This window comes from Oryctolagus cuniculus, chromosome 7 (assembly GCF_964237555.1).
Source record: "Oryctolagus cuniculus chromosome 7, mOryCun1.1, whole genome shotgun sequence".
NCBI lineage: Eukaryota > Metazoa > Chordata > Mammalia > Lagomorpha > Leporidae > Oryctolagus > Oryctolagus cuniculus.
In genome coordinates this window covers 153,563,750-153,580,547 of record NC_091438.1, presented here as the reverse complement: position 1 = coordinate 153,580,547, position 16,798 = coordinate 153,563,750, and the positions used below count along the sequence as shown (strand labels likewise).

At 61.0% G+C, this 16,798-nt stretch overlaps 1 protein-coding gene across 3 annotated transcripts; it reads right to left on the bottom strand.

Annotated features, from left to right (window-relative positions):
* Positions 1-301: 301 nt before the first annotated feature.
* On the bottom strand, positions 302-16,595 carry FAM131C (family with sequence similarity 131 member C). 3 transcript variants are annotated; one of them, XM_070079252.1, is made up of 8 exons: positions 16,328-16,595; positions 11,474-11,623; positions 4,849-4,964; positions 4,189-4,224; positions 3,850-3,943; positions 2,045-2,227; positions 1,720-1,830; positions 302-1,170 (listed from the first exon to the last, which is right to left on the bottom strand). In XM_070079252.1, exons 3-8 carry the CDS (start codon positions 4,930-4,932, stop codon positions 908-910), a joined length of 771 nt encoding a protein of 256 aa, XP_069935353.1. In that variant the 5' UTR covers positions 4,933-4,964; positions 11,474-11,623; positions 16,328-16,595; the 3' UTR covers positions 302-907. The 3 variants fall into 3 exon arrangements, with proteins under 3 accessions (XP_069935353.1, XP_069935352.1, XP_069935354.1); XM_070079251.1 differs by lacking the exon at positions 11,474-11,623 and having other exon boundaries at positions 302-680; positions 907-1,170; positions 16,328-16,591; XM_070079253.1 differs by lacking the exons at positions 11,474-11,623; positions 16,328-16,595 and adding an exon at positions 14,662-15,110.
* Between the last annotated feature and the right edge of the window lie 203 nt (positions 16,596-16,798).

Sequence of the window (16,798 nt, the reverse complement as noted above, 5' to 3'; positions counted from 1 at the left end):
TTTATTGCGGTAGGTGTGGGTTTCTGCAAGAACTCGAGGCCCTGCTCAGGCAAGGAGCCAAAAAAGATGGCCACCCGCAACTCAGGGGGCTGAGCCTTCTCAGAACCCCGTCTGCTGTCCAGGTGGCTCGCATCCTCCTCCACCTTCTGCTGCTCTCACAACAAATGGCTCCCCTACCTTGACCGGGTGTCTTGGAGCCTTCTCAGACCTGTCTCTTAAACTTAACACTCCATGGGGCCTCCAGAACCCCTGCCCAGGGGCCCAGGCACCCGCCTTCCCCAGCAAAGACCAGCCAAGTGCATGCAGGTGAACCCACCGCTTTAATACCAGGGCACCGTGAGGACGACGGGGGTGGCAGTGGGGGCACCGAGGGAGCAGGTTCGGGACGGGGAGAGCCAGGTGGACACTCCAGACACAGAGACGCTCTGAAGGTGCCAATGAGCAGGGGCTGTGCCTCCAGGGAGGTGACCTCATCTTCCCTAGGGAGCAGGTGCACAGGCGGGGGACTGAGCCCAGGGCAAGGCAGGGTCCCCAGCCCCACTCCTACTGGGTCTCTCTGTCCCCACGAGGCCATCGGCCTGGGATCCTGGCAGCAGCGTCTCTGGGGGCCATGGCCCCAGCATCTGTCGCTGTCCTTGAGCTCCCTGAAGACAAGGGGCAAGGGGCAGTGCCCCCTGAGCCTGGGAAAGACAGAGAAGGGGGACTCAGGCTGCCTCTGATGGCCGGGTCCACCGGAGCACAGAGTGACCCACAGGAGCGCCAGCCCTCATCCCTGCCGCCTCCTCCCTGAGCCTGCCCCAAGAGGTGGAGAGCTGCCCAGCGGCATTCCCAGAGTCCAGATGTGCCTGGGCTACGGACTGGCCAAGGTCACGGTGTGGGCAGGTGCTGGCCCCGTGCAGCCCCCACCTCAGTTATAGAAAACCTCGTCTTCCTCTTCGGAGAGGGAGCCGCTGTCCACCGAGGGGAGCGACCCCTGCAGGCAGCCCCCTGCCTCGGGCCCCAGGCCCCCAGGCAGCCGCTGCCGGTGCTGCTGCTCAGGGCTGGGGGGCTGGGGGCTGGCAGGGGGGAGGGGAGAGGGGGAGGGCCACTCATCAGGGGAGTGGCCAGGCGAGGAGAAGGCCAGGAGGCTGTCATCCCGTGATGGGCCGCTCAGGAAGCTGTCCTGCAGGCCTGCAAAGCAGATAGGGGGGCGGATGCATCCGGGCTCCTGAATAGTGGCCCCTCCAGGTGGGAGGATGGCCCGCCCACAACCCCTACCCCACGCCCCACTGCGGCTGCCCAGTGTGTGACCTTGGCCAGGCCCCTGAACCTCCCTGTGTCCACCTCCTCTCTGCCACTCCAGGGAGGGTACAGGGTTGGGGCCAGGTGCTTGGCTGTGCCCGGTGCCCAGTTTCACATCCTCACTCTGACCCTCTGGCTGTGTCACCTGGGGTGAGCTTCAGGGCCTCCTGGTGCCTCCGTTGCCTTAGTTGTAAGAAGGGGACGATGGGACCTACTCCCAGTGCCACAGCGCAGTAAGGGACATTGCAAGCAGAAAGTGCTCATCACCCCCTCTCCCCATGTGGGTGGCACCCGCTGGGCAGTGGGTCCATTGTACAGATGAGAAAACGAAAGCTGGGGAAGGAAGGGTCTTGCCCGCCTCACACAGCCTGGGGTGGCCGCAGGCCTCTGGCCTCAGTTCTGCACCACCCACCCCAGCCCAGGCCCCCCGGGCTGTACCCTGGAGCTGATCCGTGTCCTGGGGGCTGGTCTCGAGGTGCAGCTCCTCACCGTCCAGCGAGGACCAGGCGCTCAGTGTGGCCTCTGTGATGGCAAACTGCTCGGCGACCCCTGGGGACAGTGGGGTATGGGCAGGTGGGGGGAGCGCTGGCACCAAGACCGGCTGAGGGGCCACCTCTCGGGGCTGCCAATCACACCCAGCCACACCCACCCTGTGCCTTCTCTGCCACCCACATGGTGCCCATACAGTGACCCCGCTCCCAGAGGCCGCACTCCACCCCTGCAGAGCGGCCGGGCCCCCTCTCCCCTCCCCCTTCCCGCTGACCTGCTGCAAAGCGGGCCTCCCGCAGCTCATCCGGGAGGCAGTGGTAGCGCTCGTCCTCGGCCGGGGACAGCTCCCAGCCCGATCGCTGGGCGCTCCAGCCCTTCCACTCAATGAGGTGGGCCACGCGGCCCCGTGCCATGGCCGTGGGCTTGGTCATGTGGTCCTTGATGCTCTGCACCACCCCTGGGGCATTGGGGACATTGGGGGACCGTCCCGATGTTACACCCTGCTCAGGTCTGCCTCCCAACCCCTGGAGGCTCTCCTCAGGGTCATCAGGTGGCCCGTACCCCAATCCATCCATGCCTGAGTACGGGGGATGCCCTGTACCCCCCGCCAAGTGCCCCACAGGATTCCAGGGCCCACCCAGTCCCTCCCACCCCTCCCTTCCCAGGGCCTCCCAGGGCTGCACGGCCCCCTGGGCTCAGATGCCCCCCACTCTGAGCCCACGCCCCCCTTCTCCACGCTGGCCACACCCTCCAGTCCTTCTTGACCGAGCTCTCACCCTTGTCCCCGCCCCTCACTCCCTGCCGCTTCTCTCCTGAGCTGTCCCTCAGCGAAGTCCTGCACAGCCACATCTTTCTCAGGTCTGCTGGAGACTGCACCCCAAGGGGACGTGGGTGGCAGAGGGGCAGGGAGACCAGGCCTGGCAACATCGGGGAGATTCGGGCCGCCCCAAGGGGACGTGGGTGGCAGAGGGGCAGGGAGACCAGGCCTGGCAACATTGGGGAGATTCGGGCCACCCCAAGGGGACGTGGGTGGCAGAGGGGCAGGGAGACCAGGCCTGGCAACATCGGGGAGATTCGGGCCGCCCCAAGGGGACGTGGGTGGCAGAGGGGCAGGGAGACCAGGCCTGGCAACATCGGGGAGATTCGGGCCGCCCCAAGGGGACGTGGGTGGCAGAGGGGCAGGGAGACCAGGCCTGGCAACATTGGGGAGATTCGGGCCGCCCCAAGGGGACGTGGGTGGCAGAGGGGCAGGGAGACCAGGCCTGGCAACATCGGGGAGATTCGGGCCGCCCAAAGTCCCACTTGGAGCCTGTGGTAGAAAGTGCTGGATTGCATCAGGGGCAGCTGTTTGGCTCAGTTAAGATGTTGCTTGGGGCAGGCGCTGTAGCGCAGTGGGTTAAAGCCCCGGCCTGCAGGGCCAGCATCCCATATGAGGTGCCAGTTGGAGTCCCGGCTGCTCCACTTCTGATCCAGCTCCCTGCTAATAAACCTGGGGAAGCAGTGGAAGATGGCCCAGGTGCTTTGGCCCTGGCACCCGTGTGGGAGACCTGGAAGAAGCTCCTGGCTCCTGGCTTCAGGTCGGCACAGCTCTGGCCATCGTCCAGTATACCAGAGGATGGAAGACCTCTCTCTCTCTCTCTCTCTCTCTCTCTGTAACTCTTTCAAATAAATAAAATAAATCTTAAAAAAAAAAAAAAAAAAGACGTTCCTTGGGACATCCATATCCCAGACGAGGGCCTGGGTTCCAGTCCGGCTCGATGCCCATGGCAGCTTCCTGCCACGGTGCACCCTGGGAGGCTGCCGGGATTGGTTCAAGCACTAGGGCTCCTGTCACCACGTGGGAAACCTGCATTGAGTTCTGGGCCCCTGGCTTTGGCCTGGGCCAACACAGCTGTTGTGGTCATTTTGGGAGTGAAGCAGCTGATGGAAGATTTCTGTCTCTCTGCCTCCCAAGGAAAAAAAATAGAAAATGTTGACTCCATCGCCACCTAGTTGTCATCCAGCTTTGGGCACCCCACGGCTGTGTCCAGGGTGGGCGGGGCCAGCTCCAAGGCCAGGGGAGGGGCAGCAGGAACCTACCCACGAGAGACGAGGTGGCCAAGGCAGCCACGTTGTAGTTGCTGGCGCAGGATCTGGAGTGGCACAGGTGGCCATTGGTGGTCTGGAAGCACCTCTGTAAGGGTGGGGGTGCAGCAGTGAGCAGGAAGGGGCAGACGCCACGGGACAGCCTCCACCATCACCACCGCCATCACCCAGCCCACCCAGCTCCCCTGGGCAGGGTAGGGGAGTGGGGGTAAGGCCAGTGAGATCCCACCAACCCCCTCCCAGGTCCACCGCTGCCCCTAGGGCTGGCAGGGCTGTGCCCAGGGCGATGGGTCCGCAGCAGGTGGCTAGTCCAGGGCACAGCAAGGCACTGACCTGCCAAGGATCCCAACAGAAGTCCATCTGTTTGTCCTGCAACAAGAGGAGAGAGTAGTCAGGCTTGACCAGCAGACGGCTCTAGGGCCCGAGTCTTGGGTGGTGACGTGGGCTGGCCTTCGGTGCTCCCTGACCTCGGGCCTGCCACACACGGGAGGCACCATGCAGAGAAAGGGGGGTCACTGTGGTACCACCAGGCAGTACCTGGGTTTGAGTTCTGACTTTGCCACTTCCTGGCTGGGAGCAGACAATGCCTCAAACCTCACAGCTGGTGGTGGAGTGTGCATGGCACAAAGTAGGAAAAGGTCTCCTAATACACACACACACACACACACACACCCCTGGATGTCTGGATGTGATGACGTACGCACAGGGCAGAAGTGAGGCGCCAACTGCACTAAGCAGTAGGGGCTGGAGCGAAGGTGCCATCTGCAAGGCCGGGTTAATTCGGGCGGTGGCCTCAGGCTGGGGCTGTGCTTTCTACACAAGCCCAGCCCGGTCCCTGGATGCCAGCCCACTCCAGACCCTCGTGCAGGTGAATCCCCAACCTCAAGGGCCCAATTGTGCTGGCAGGGACGGCGCCCCCTGCCGGGAGCTGTGGGGAACAGCCTGGAATCTGGGCACAGGCAGGAGGAGGGAGCAGGAGGGAGGGGTTGTTACCTTGCCAGCGACATGGTCTGGAGCAGTGGTGGGCGGGCAGCTCGCGCACAGGTGTGGGTCAAGGGCTTCCGTGCCCTGGGGCATGGGGCAGTCCTTGTGGGCACTTGTGAAGAGATCTGGAAGTGAGTGGGGCGGGGCGAGGTCAGGGAAGCCCAGGCCTCCCCCACTTGCCAAGTGTGTCCAGGGAGGCCCGGAGATGACCTTGGCCTTGTTACCCACGGTGACCCCACAGGACACAGACTCCAGGGCACTGCCACTTCATCCCTGGGCCCTGCTGGGGGCCTCTCTCCACCCCACCCTGGTCTGGAAGCCTCTGGAAGGCCCCAGCCTGACCTCTCTGCCCACACCACCCCTGCCTGCCCCTGTGCCCGCATCTCCTCCTTCCCCTCCCTCTCCGAGGCGAGCTGTCCTCACAGGGGCTGGGTCTGCCCGCCTGCACTCAGGAGCACTCCTGGATGGGTGCCGCTCTCCTCATCAGAGGCACCTGTCAGCTTCACACAGGCCTCTGTGCCCCCCCCCCCCCAGCTTGGGGACTTCGCCCCTGTCTGAGCAAGCAGCCCCCATGCCTCCTACTTCAAACTCCTGACCTGCCGCGGCCTCTAGCCCCGGCCCACACCTCTGCCCACATCACAGAGGTGTGTGCCACCTCCTGTTCTCCCCGACCCGTGCCACGCGGGGTTCATGAGAGGCACACGTGCAGCTGCCAGAAAACTTCAAACGGCCAAGTGCAAGGCTGACTCCTATGAGCCCGCCTTCCCCGAGCTCAGTGGCCCCCAGACCCCGCTGGCCCCCTCTGCCTCCATAAGCCACACCCCCCGGCGCCCACCCACCCCAACAGCTGCTCCCCAGTCCCCATTGTGGCAACCCCTCCCCCCACCTTGGCCCCTAGCTGTTGCCTGCCCCACACCCCCTGCAGACCCTTTTCCTCCCTCTCCATCCCCAAAGATGGCATCCCTGCCTCGCTGATGCCTACATCCACACCCCCAGGCCTGAGTCCCCCCTTGAGCTGATGGCTCAACGCAATTTCCCACTCTCTGGACGCCAGAAAGGGACGTCATACAGAACTGGGACAAAAGCAAGCAGCGACCCCGCACCCATCTTTGCTGCGGTTTGGACATTTGCCTCCTAACCTTGAGAGTTTGGTCCCCACAGTCTAACTTACTGGCATTAAGAGTTTGGAAACTCAATCCAGTGGGAGTGTTTAGGGGCAAGGCCGTGGGGAAGCAACTTGGACGACACTGGGGGTGGGACCCTGTACTGGATCTGGGCGGATGCACATGGGGAGCCCTGCCTCCTGCTACGTGATGCCCTGGGCCAGCAAGAACGCCAGCCCTGGAGAACGGACCAAGGTGCCCGATCTCGGACTGTGAACCTCCAGAACCGGCAGCCAAAATAAACCTCGCTTCCCGGTAGAATGAGACTGCCTCTGCGACTTTGTGACGGTGACAAACGCTGGCTCCCACGAGCCTTCTCCCTTCCCCAGCTTTAGAAAATGAGGCAGTCCATTCCCCAGCTGCACCAACTAAAAACCTGCGAGTTTCCTTACCGTTCTGCCTCCCTCAAGGCCAACAGCAGGCCCGAAGGGCTCCCTCTCCGTCCTCTGTGCCAGCTGATCCACCTCCTTCCTCACGGCAGCCCCTGAGAGGGGCATCATTCGGGATTTCATCATCGCGCGCCCACCGCGGGTGCACAGACACACACCTAGCTGGTAGGGCCGTCCATGCACCTGGGACAGGTGGAGCAGCCTACTGCTCCCAGGCGAGGAACGCAAACAGCAGGCAGCTATAGCACAAAGGTAAGTACTCGCGTAGCTGTGCGTGTGGAGACAGTTACATATGGAGACAGGTGCAGTTACAAAGTGACATAAAACAGATTTAAAAATGGTCCATGTTGGGGTGGGGCTTGGCACAGCAGGTTAAGCTGCTCCTTAGGGCGCCAGCAACCCATGTGGTTCAAGTCCCAGCGCATCTGCTTCCTAGCCAGCTGCTTGCTAATGAGCCAGGGAAGCAGCAGATGATGGCTCAACAACGTGACTTCCTGCCGCCCACGTGGGCTGGACCCCTGGTTTCAGTCTGGCCCAGTCCCCGCTGTCGCCACCCTTTGGAGAGTGAACCAGCAGATAAAAAAGCTCCATCTTACCCTCTCTGTCTCATTCTGCCTTTCAAATAAATAACACCTTTTTTTTAAAAAAAAAAAAAAACTCAATAAGAGACAAAAATTTTTTTTAAACACAAGAGGCCCATGTGTAAGAACACCCAGAGAGAGTGAGTTGGCAGGACTGGAAGCTGCCCCAGGTGAGGGAGGGGGCGGGCAGTGAGGGGGGGCGGGCAGTGAGGGAGGACGGAGGCCTAGGATGCTACTGTCCACCCCTGTACACTCCAAACACTGCACACAGAGGCCACACTAAAGTTACCTTTTAAAATTTTATTTCGGGAGGCCGGCGCTGCGGCTCAATAGGCAAGTCCTCCGCCTTGCGGCGCTGGCACACCGGGTTCTAGTCCCGGTCAGGGCGCCGGATTCTGTCCCAGTTGCCCCTCTTCCAGGCCAGCTCTCTGCTGTGGCCAGGGAGTGCAGTGGAGGATGGCCCAAGTGCTTGGGCCCTGCACCCCATGGGAGACCAGGAGAAGCACCTGGCTCCTGCCATTGGATCAGCGTGGTGCGCCAGCCGCAGCGGCCATTGGAGGGTGAACCAACAGCAAAAGGAAGACCTTTCTCTCTGTCTCTCTCTCTCACTGTCCACTCTGCCTGTCAAAAAAACATTTTATTTCGGGAAAAGAAAAATTGTCATTCAGGTTAGCGTGGGCTTTGGCATGCCGAGCTGCCACGTGGGACACCCACATCCCATATCAGAGCGCCTGGGGTCTAGTCCCACCTCTGCTTCCCATCCAGCTTCTTCTAATGCACACCCCAGGAGGCAGCGGGGACAGCCAAGGGCTTAGGCTGCTGCTACCCAGTGGGAGACCCGGATGGAATTCCTGTCTCCTGGATTTGGCCTGGTGCAGGCCTGGCCTCTGTGGCCACTTGGTTCATAAACCAGAGGATGGAAGATCTCTCTGTCTCTCCCTCTTCGTCATTTTGACTTCCAAATTTACCAGTTTTTTTTTTTTTCTTCAATGATAAATTAACCTTAGCTTATGGTAACCTTTTTGCTTTATAAACTTTTAATTAAAAAAAAAAAACTTTTGACTTTTTAAGTAACATTCACTTTAAAATATACTTTGCAGGATTGGCATTGTGGTGTTGTGCCTGATGCCGTTTTATAGTGAACTTTTATAATTAGAAGTACACTCTAAAATAATGATTGACATAGAGTAATGTATAAACCAGCAACACAGTCAGTGTTGCCACAATCAGGTAGCAAGTGCCTAACTGTGCCTGCTATGCTGTAGCACACCGGGCAGCCGGTAGGTGTGTTCACACCTGCATCGCCACACACGGGAGTAGGATGACAACCTGACAGCTCCAATGTCGTGACAGTGATGTTGTCACTGGAAACAGTCATTTGTCAGCTCCATGATGGATACCTGGCATGTGACCATATGTGAACCACGTGGTGGCTCCACCCACAGCAAAGCCCTTAGCCAATGGCCGCCCAATGCAGGACCCTGGCTCTTTTGTCTGGGTCCAGAAAATTCAGCTTTGCTCACATTGTGGGGTCGGCTGAGACCCTAGCCTGGACGGCGCCCTGCTGGGTTGCATCTCTGGAAGACGCCCTCTACCTGTCAGGGCAGCCCTGTCTTCCGGAGGAGCTGCTGCCAAGCCACCCTGCCCAGGGTCTCATCCCAACGCTGCTCTTTACTACGTGGTGGGGGGGGTGACTTCACCTCCTCCAGACTCCACATCACCATCTGTCAAATGGACCCCCGAGGGACTTCTTATTCTGTAACAGGAAGTGGTTAGGCCCAGGCCCTGTCCAAGGTGCTGAATGAGCTCTGTGTCCCAACCCTGCGCCACTCTCTGACTCACCCTACCCACCTCTCCCGTGTGCCCAGAGGGTCACTGGCAGCAACTGGGGATGCCAGGCCCCAGTTGGATGTCTGCATAACCAGCAGACCACAGAGACCAGCAGGCAGGGGTGGGCAAGCAGGAGGACAGCCGGCTCTCCCACCTCTGCTGTGGCCAAGACCGTGAGTTTTTCAAGGGGCCAAGTGCTGAGGAAGGTACCATGTTTCAGTCTCATTGGTGCCCACCCCAGCCCCCAGGAGGCTGCCTGCAGGGCCAAGTCCCAAGAGGCTGGAGGGTGGATCGTTTCAAGAGAACAGGGCAGTGGGCGAGGAAAGGGAGGTGAAACCAGAGCAAATCTCTGAAGACAGAGGCTCTAGAATGGGAAGGGCCCCCTCCCATGGCTCCTGGAGAACTCACCACACTAACCCAGAAGATGGCCCCACTTCATCTTCCACCACACTCGCCCTCTGCACCCTGGCCACGCAGATCACTTTCAGGGTGCTCCTCAGACACACCCAGCACATTCCCCACCCCAGGGCCTTTGCACTGTCTACCCCTTCCCGCCCTCTGGAACCCTCTCCTCCCAGACACCACAGGGTCTCCCCCTCCCTCCACTTTGGTCTCTCCTCAAATGCTGCAACCTCAGCATGGCTTCCCCCTAGCTTATCGGTTATGACACCTGCCGGTCTCCACCCTTCACACACGACACTCGGTGCCTCTCACCAGCACAGAGCTCTGGAAGAGCTGGGATCTGGCCTGCTTTATTCTCTGGGGCAGCCCCTGCACCTGCCACAGGGTGTCACTGAATACCCGCTGCGAGAAGGAAGGCGTGAACGTTTGGATGCTGGCCACACCGAGGCCTCAACAATGAGCCCTTGTTAGCCAAGAAAGGGCCACGAGAGCTCCAGACATCCACACGTCCCGGCCCCTTTTCCCAAATTCCCCGTGCCACACCCATTCATGAGAAGAGAGAGGGGCCCCAAGAGGGGAAGAGGCCAGCAGAATAAGGAGCAGACGCAGTCCTCAGGCTGCAAGCAAGCAGGTGCTTACTGGGCTGGAGGCCAGAGGACAACTTTCAGCCCAACTGGACCGGACATGGTGTGCAGCAGAGAGCTCCAGGATCAGCCCAAAGACTGTGGACAGGTGGACAAGCCAGGAAGGTAGGGGTGAGCCCATGCGAGGCAGGGACTGTAGAAAAGGAAGGCAGGGTCGTAACTGCCCCTCCTCCAACGAGCCAGATGTAAGGAGGTCAGAGCCGTGAGGATGGTGTGGAGTGGCACGGATCAAGAGGGTTCAGCCAAGCCCTGCTCAGAGTGCAACATATCTTGCTCCTTATCCGCAGTCTCAGCTCTGTGACCCTGAGCTGACCTTGTCCCTCTCTGGGCTTCAGGGTCTCTGTCCTCACAAAGGCAGTGTGAAAGTCGGGGGCGCCTTGTTCCGTGGGACATGTAAGCCTTGTACTAGGTCATCATTTTAATAAATGGAACAGAGGGGCTGGCACTGTGGCACAGCAGGTAAAGCCACCACCTGTGACACCGGCATCCCATATGGGCACCGATTCGAGTCCCAGCTGCTCCATTTCTGATCCAGCCCCCTGCTAATGGTCTGGGAAAGCAGAAGAAGATGGCCCAAGTCCTTGGGCCCCTGCACCTATGTGGGAGATCCTGATGAAGCTCCTGGCTCCTGGCTTCAGCCTGGCCCAGCCCAGGCTGTTGCAGCCATTTTGGGAATGAACAGTGAATGGAAGACTTTTCTTTCTCTGCCTCTGCCTCTCCCTCTCTCTCTGTAAATTGGCCTTTCAAATAAGTAAATAAATGTTAAAAAAAAAAAAAAGAAGAAATGAAATGAAACAGAGTGGAGGAGCCAGCGCAGTGGTACAGCAGGTAAAGCCGCTGCCTGTAGCACCAGCATCCCATGTGGGTGCCGGTTCAAGTCCCGGCTGCTCCATTTCCAATTCAACTCCTTGCTGATGGCCTGGGAAAGCAGTAGAGGATGGTCCAAGAACTTGGACCCCTGCACCTACATGGGAGACCTGGAGGAAGCTCCTGGATCAGCTCAGCTCTGGCCAAATTGCAGCCATTTAGGGAGTGAACCAGCAGATGGAAGATCTCTCTCTCTCTTCCTCTGTAACCCTGTGTTTCAAACAAATAAATAAATCTTTAAAAACAAAGGAAGGAAGGAATAGAGTGGAATGGAGGCTCTCAGAGCTGAGGGCGGCAGTGCTGGACTAAGTACTGTTTCCTGAACTTCTGTCTAAATGGCATGGACACACTTGTATGCATGCACACACATGGATGGTGAGAATTTTCTGTGTGTGCATCTTGGGTCACAATGCAAAGTACATTTATTCCTGTGAGTTCAAACACGTTTAAAGCCACCACACTTAACATTCCAGAAATTCTGCAGGTCAGGCACAAGGTGTTCCTCGCCACCTTGCAGGCTGCAGGCTCCCCCTGGGAGGGCTGAGAGAAGCTGGCACACTCCTAGGGCGCTGGTGGCCCCTGAAGCTGTTGTGAAAGTCCTCGGCCGCAGGCCCTGCATGAGGCTGGCTCTGCTGGAGAGGGGAGCACGGGGCAGGCTGGAAGGAGACGTGACTCCAACAAGGTCATTCTCTGAGGTGGTGGCAGGCTCGGGGGACTCCCGGCTCTCGGTCCCCAAGCCTGCCTGCCCCTCACCTCACCTGACCAAGCTGCCTTCTCCCCTCCGAGGACTTTGGTCCCGTGATGTCACAGACAGGTTGCCATGGAGATGTCAGATAATGAAGCGGCCCAGGATGAAATCACAGGCTGCTCTTAGCCCAGCTGGGACCCGGCCACGTCACCGCCGGCAACTGGAAAAACACAGTTTCCGGGGGGGTGGGGGTAGGGGTGGGGTGGGGCGGCCCGAGGGGACTGTGAGCTCCCGCTCTTGAGACTGCTGCCCTCTCCCAAGGGAGATGGGGGTGTGCCCCCTTTCTTCCCCGATCCACAACTCCCTCCAGTGACCTCAGGGTCAGCAGCCCCTTCTCAGACCTGCCCCCTCCCCACTTCCCCCGGCCCGTGGTTGCCATGGCAACACAGGGGGCTATTTTGATCCTGCAAGGAGAGGGGTGTTATCCAAAAGTCCTACATCCTCTGCCATCACCCAAACACCTGCTCTGCTAATCAAGGACAAACCTGCCTGCCCACACCAGCTCCACTAGCTGCCCTAGTGGACAGCCACCCAGACAGTCCCTCCTGATGTCTAACCTAATCCCCTCTTGCTGCAGGCCTTCTCTGCTTGCTCAGGCTCCTCTCAATTGCTTCAGAGTCTTCTGGGTCCCTCGGCTGCTCCTTGGAGTCCCAGCCCATCTGTCACCATGGTACCATCTCCCCCTAGGGGGTCTCCCAGAGCTCCAGGCCCCAGGAGGGCAGGGAAGGTCCAAGTTTAACCCTTCTCTCTCGCAGCAAACCAGAGAAAGTCAATCTCCTGAAATCACACAGTAACGGAGCAAGAACCTGGCTGCCACCCTGTGCTGCTCCTCCCCAGTCAGCCATGTGCTTCTCAAAGCATCTCAGAGCACCTGCGGCCGAATGCACGCCAGGATCCCTCTGGCCACCAGGGCCCGGGGTGTGCGCTGCCTGGGGTGACGTGCCAGTCGGTGTCCTCGGCTCTGAACACGACCAAGTAGTCAAGGCTTCCTCTCGCGGTCCATGCCATGAGTGGAAACCTCGACTCTCCACGGCCAGCTCCAGGGCTGCAGGCACGCGACGTGACCCCGTGAGCCTCAGGTTCTCGTCTGTAAAGTGAGAACACAAGGACACGCCCTGCGAGGCTGGCGGGAGGCCCATCTCTCTCCCCTCAGGTCCTCGTTCTGGGCAGCAGGGTGGACCACAGGCAGCTGCCCCTCTGCTCCTGTCCCTAGGTCGGTGCTTGCCCTGGGGACTCCACAGAGGGTGAGTCCTTGGCCTCTCTGCCTGGTGAGTCATTGCCACAAGAGAGCGTGGCAGAGGCAATGTCCACCACGCCCAGGACACTTGTTTTCGGGTCACTTGGACACAGCAGGCGCTTCACCCGTGGGTCATTGCTGCTCAGAGCCGTCCAAGGTGGTCTCTTTCCATCTCCACCCAGGCTGCAGGGAAAGCAGGTGCCTCTCCAGGACTCCACACAGCCCAGCTCCTTTCCACTTGTCTCTGCCACCCTGGGGTGCAGCCTCTTTGAACACCCTGCTTTAGCCCCACCTGCTCCAAGCAGCCTGCCCAGATGGGCCTCCCCTGTGCGAGGGGCGCCCTCATCAGCGGTTCTAATGTGCCAAGGCCACCTACTTAGCGTCAGAGGGTGCCCTGGGCCTTCCACTCACCATCTCTCATTGACCTCTCACACCCACCCCCCTTCAAGGTAGGAAGCATGATGCCCACTTCACCAAGGGGGAAACTGAGGCTGGGAGAGGCTCAACCACCACACAAGGTCATCAGCGGCAGGGACGGGTGCAGCCTTCAGGCAGTGTGAAACCCAAACCTTTGCTGGCACCCTGTGCCAACCTCTGGAGAGGGGCCTCAGGCAACTGTCCAAGCGTGTGTCCTGCTCGTCCGCTAGATTCCTCCAAGGGCAAAACTGTCTCTCTCATCAGACCGTGAGCCCCGAAAAGGCGAGGTCCCATCTGTCCTTTTCTCCGTCTCCCCAGAGTGCTCAGTCTAAGCCTGCGCCCTGGCAACCCGAGGGCCATGGCAAGACGGCCCCTGGGTACTGCGGGGCTGAGAGCTGGAGCCGCCTCCTTGACATCAGGAGACCTCCAAGTTTCCAGCAGAAAGTCCTCAGTCTCCACTGGAGACCCCCAGGGTCGGTCTGGCAGGGAGGCCTGGGGCAGGAGGAGCAGCTGTGAACCCCTTCTCTCCTCCCTGCAGGTGGACACTGGTGGAGGCGGTCAGCCCCAGGCAGACAGGAGCCATCCGAATGATCCCCCCAAGGGTGCTGCCTTGAGCAATGCCAGGTGAGGGCAGGGGTCCCCAGCAGCGCTGGGGTCACACAGACCCCCATCTCTGAGCCCCACTTCTGCCCCACAGGGTTGAATGAGAGCTATCTGGGTCAGGAGAGCCAAGGCTCAGGCTGGCCCAGCAGAAGCGCCCAACAAATGGTGGCTTAAAAATAGACGACGAACACAAAACAGCTCCTGGAAACAGCGCGAGTCGCCTTCATCCGGCCCCAATCACCTCCCCGCTGTCCCCAGGGCCTCAAGTGCCTTTTCCCAGGAGGCAAGCTGGCGCCCAGGGCCTCTGCAGCTTCCCCTTGTCCAGCCAAGGTCTGGACTAGCCACCTGCATAGAGCGACACCAAGGGCACCAGCTAAGCCTCTGAGCGCTCGCAACGTGACAGGTTCCAGTCTGAGTGCTGCGCAAGTACTAAGCCATTTCATCCCCCCAGCACCCCCATGACGTCAGTACTGTTAGGATTCCCATTTTAGAGATGAGAACGCCAAGATACAGCTACAAGATCAAGGAACTAGTGAGTGGTTGTGGCAGGGATTCAAGCAAGCAGAAGCCCCCTGCTGGGATGGGGTGGCCTGGGGTGTGGCACGGCATCAGCCTCATGCAGAATGGGGCTCATGGCCCTGGCTTGGGCTTCAGACTGCGTGCCTGGCCCTGGGAAGCACTTGGTGCTGGCGAGGAGACCAGGTGGGGGTCTCAGGAACGCGCGGAAGCCTGCAGCTCCAGAGGAGGAGGACAGGGGCAGGGCGGTGAGGTATAGACACTAAGGACGTCTGCATGTCAGGGCTCAAATCCTAGCTTTGCTAAGTCCTAGCTGTGTGGCCCAGGGCACATCACTCAGCTGTCCCCTGCTTCGGATACAAACAGGGACTATGGTAGCAAATAACCCAAATCAGCTTTTTGCTCCACTACTTTCAGACCAGTACCTGGTAAGGTGGAAGCACTCAGAGAGAGGATGAGTGACAAGTAGAGGGGCAAGTGGCTTCCGCTCAGTGGCTCAGCCACCCAGAGTTCTGGGGACAACGGCAGTCCTCTGCCCTCAAAGCTCCTCTTGCATGCTGAACCTCAGGAGGTGGACAGAACTGCAGGTGCACGTGGGGAGCCCAGGCTTCCAAAGGATGGGTGGAGCCGGCACAGACCTGCCAGGGTGACCGCAAATGGCCCTGACAGAGGGTGCCATGGAGGGAGCACCAGGCAAGGGTTTCCCAGGGCCCAGACCCACAGCATGACCTTGGCGGGCGTCTTGCCCGCTCCCTCTCTGTCCTGTGCTCAGTGAGCCCTCAGCTCACAGGCCAGTCCATCTGGGGCTGGGGCCCTACGGCGCCTGGCACAAGATGGCCAAGGCATGCGGAAGGGACACAGTCTCTGAGGAATCACCAGACCCCAAACACCTAGAGCTGGCCCCACCCGGACCCCTAACACTGAAGCTGGCCCCACCCGGACCCCTAACACCTGGAGCTGGCCCCACCCAGAGACTGCCAGAGCCCTGGAGGTTTCCGGAGCCCCTCGGGCACCGACAGCTGTCCACAGGGACCCTTAACTCCTCTGAAGACTGCTTCCCCTTGCTGGGCAGTGGCTGTCACAGATCAGGTGCTACGCTGGGTCCACGGTGCCAGCACGCAGTAGGTGTCATTACTGTCAGCTGAATCAGGGGTCAGCGAATGAACCTCCCAGGGCCCAGCCTCCTCCTTCCCCTCCCCACCCTGATCCCTCCGGCCCACTCCCCTGAGTGCCCGAGAGCTACCCTCAGAGTCCAGAGGACGGGGAAAGGGTGTCATACTCCTTCCTCCACATCCCTCCCAGGGAACCTCCCGTACACCCGAGCAAGATCTGGGGAGTGATGGACGCGGTAGCCGGTCCCCAAGACCCTGTGGGTGGGCTCAGCGGGTGTGGACTCAATCTGCAGAGCCAGAGCCAAGGCCAAAGTGCCCGGCTCTCCCAGCCCTGCCCCCCCCCCCACTGTGTGGGGAGGGGACTCCCAGGGGAGGAGGGCCCCAAGCCAACACCTTTCCTGAGATGCACTCGGCAGCCTGCCGGGCAGCAGGTGCAACCCTGCACCCACCCCCCAGTCCCAGACAAGAGAGGCAGGCAAGGGCAGCTCGCTCCCCGCTCTGGTGACTGAGGGTGGAGGGTCCGGTGAGAAGCAGAGGAAGGCCCAGGGTTACTGGGAACATCAGGTGTCCTCTGTCCCTTCCTGTCCCCTGACCAAGGAGAGGGTGGGGACGAGGTGGGGGAGGGGCCTTCTTCATAACCTGTTCCCCACCAGAGCCCTTCCTGCCAAGTGGGTTCAGGGGCTGGAGTCGGGTTGGGGGTGGGGGTGAAGCCTGTGCCTTGGGGGTCTGGGGCGGAGGACGCCCCCGCGGCCCCTCCAGAGAAGCCAGGAAGACTCAGGGGCTCCCTCCCTCCCAGGCACACGGCAGGGGCTGCGTGGCTGCTGGGGCGGCCACAACGCGGTGCCCTCGCACGGGCTCTCCGCGCTGCCCCGTGTGCTCAGGGCACCGTGGCCCTGGGGGTGCGGCTGCTCCGGGAAGCACGGGTCGCCGCCCCCAGCCCTTGGTTCCCTCCCAGCGCCCCGGCCCGCGGCCCCCTCACCTCGCGACACGCAGGAGCCCATCACGGGGCCGCGGGGCCGGGCCGCTGCGCCTCGGGTGCGTCGGGCCGCGGGGCGCTCATGTCTCCGCGGGCTGGGGCTGCATGCGCGGCTGGCGCGAGGCAGGCGAGCAGGCGCGCGGGGACCGGGGCTCAGGTCCGCTCGGCCGGGCCTCCGCTGTCGCCGGGTAGCCCCGCAGCCGCCGCCGCCACCAGCGCCACCGCCGCCGCCTTCCGCGCCGCGCCCGCAGCTGCCAGGGCGCGGAGCGGGGGGCGCGGCCCGAGGGCGCCCCGCCCCCGCCCCGCCCCCCGCGCACCTGTTGCCTGGCTTGGCTGGCGGCGGGGAGGGGTCCAGCGGTCCTCAGCGCCTCCCACCGCCTGGTGGCTGGGCTGAAGGTCAGGGAAGGGGCAAGTGGGGGCAGGGAGATTTCTGGCATTTGGGTCACAATGTAAACAACCTCCCCTGAACCGAAA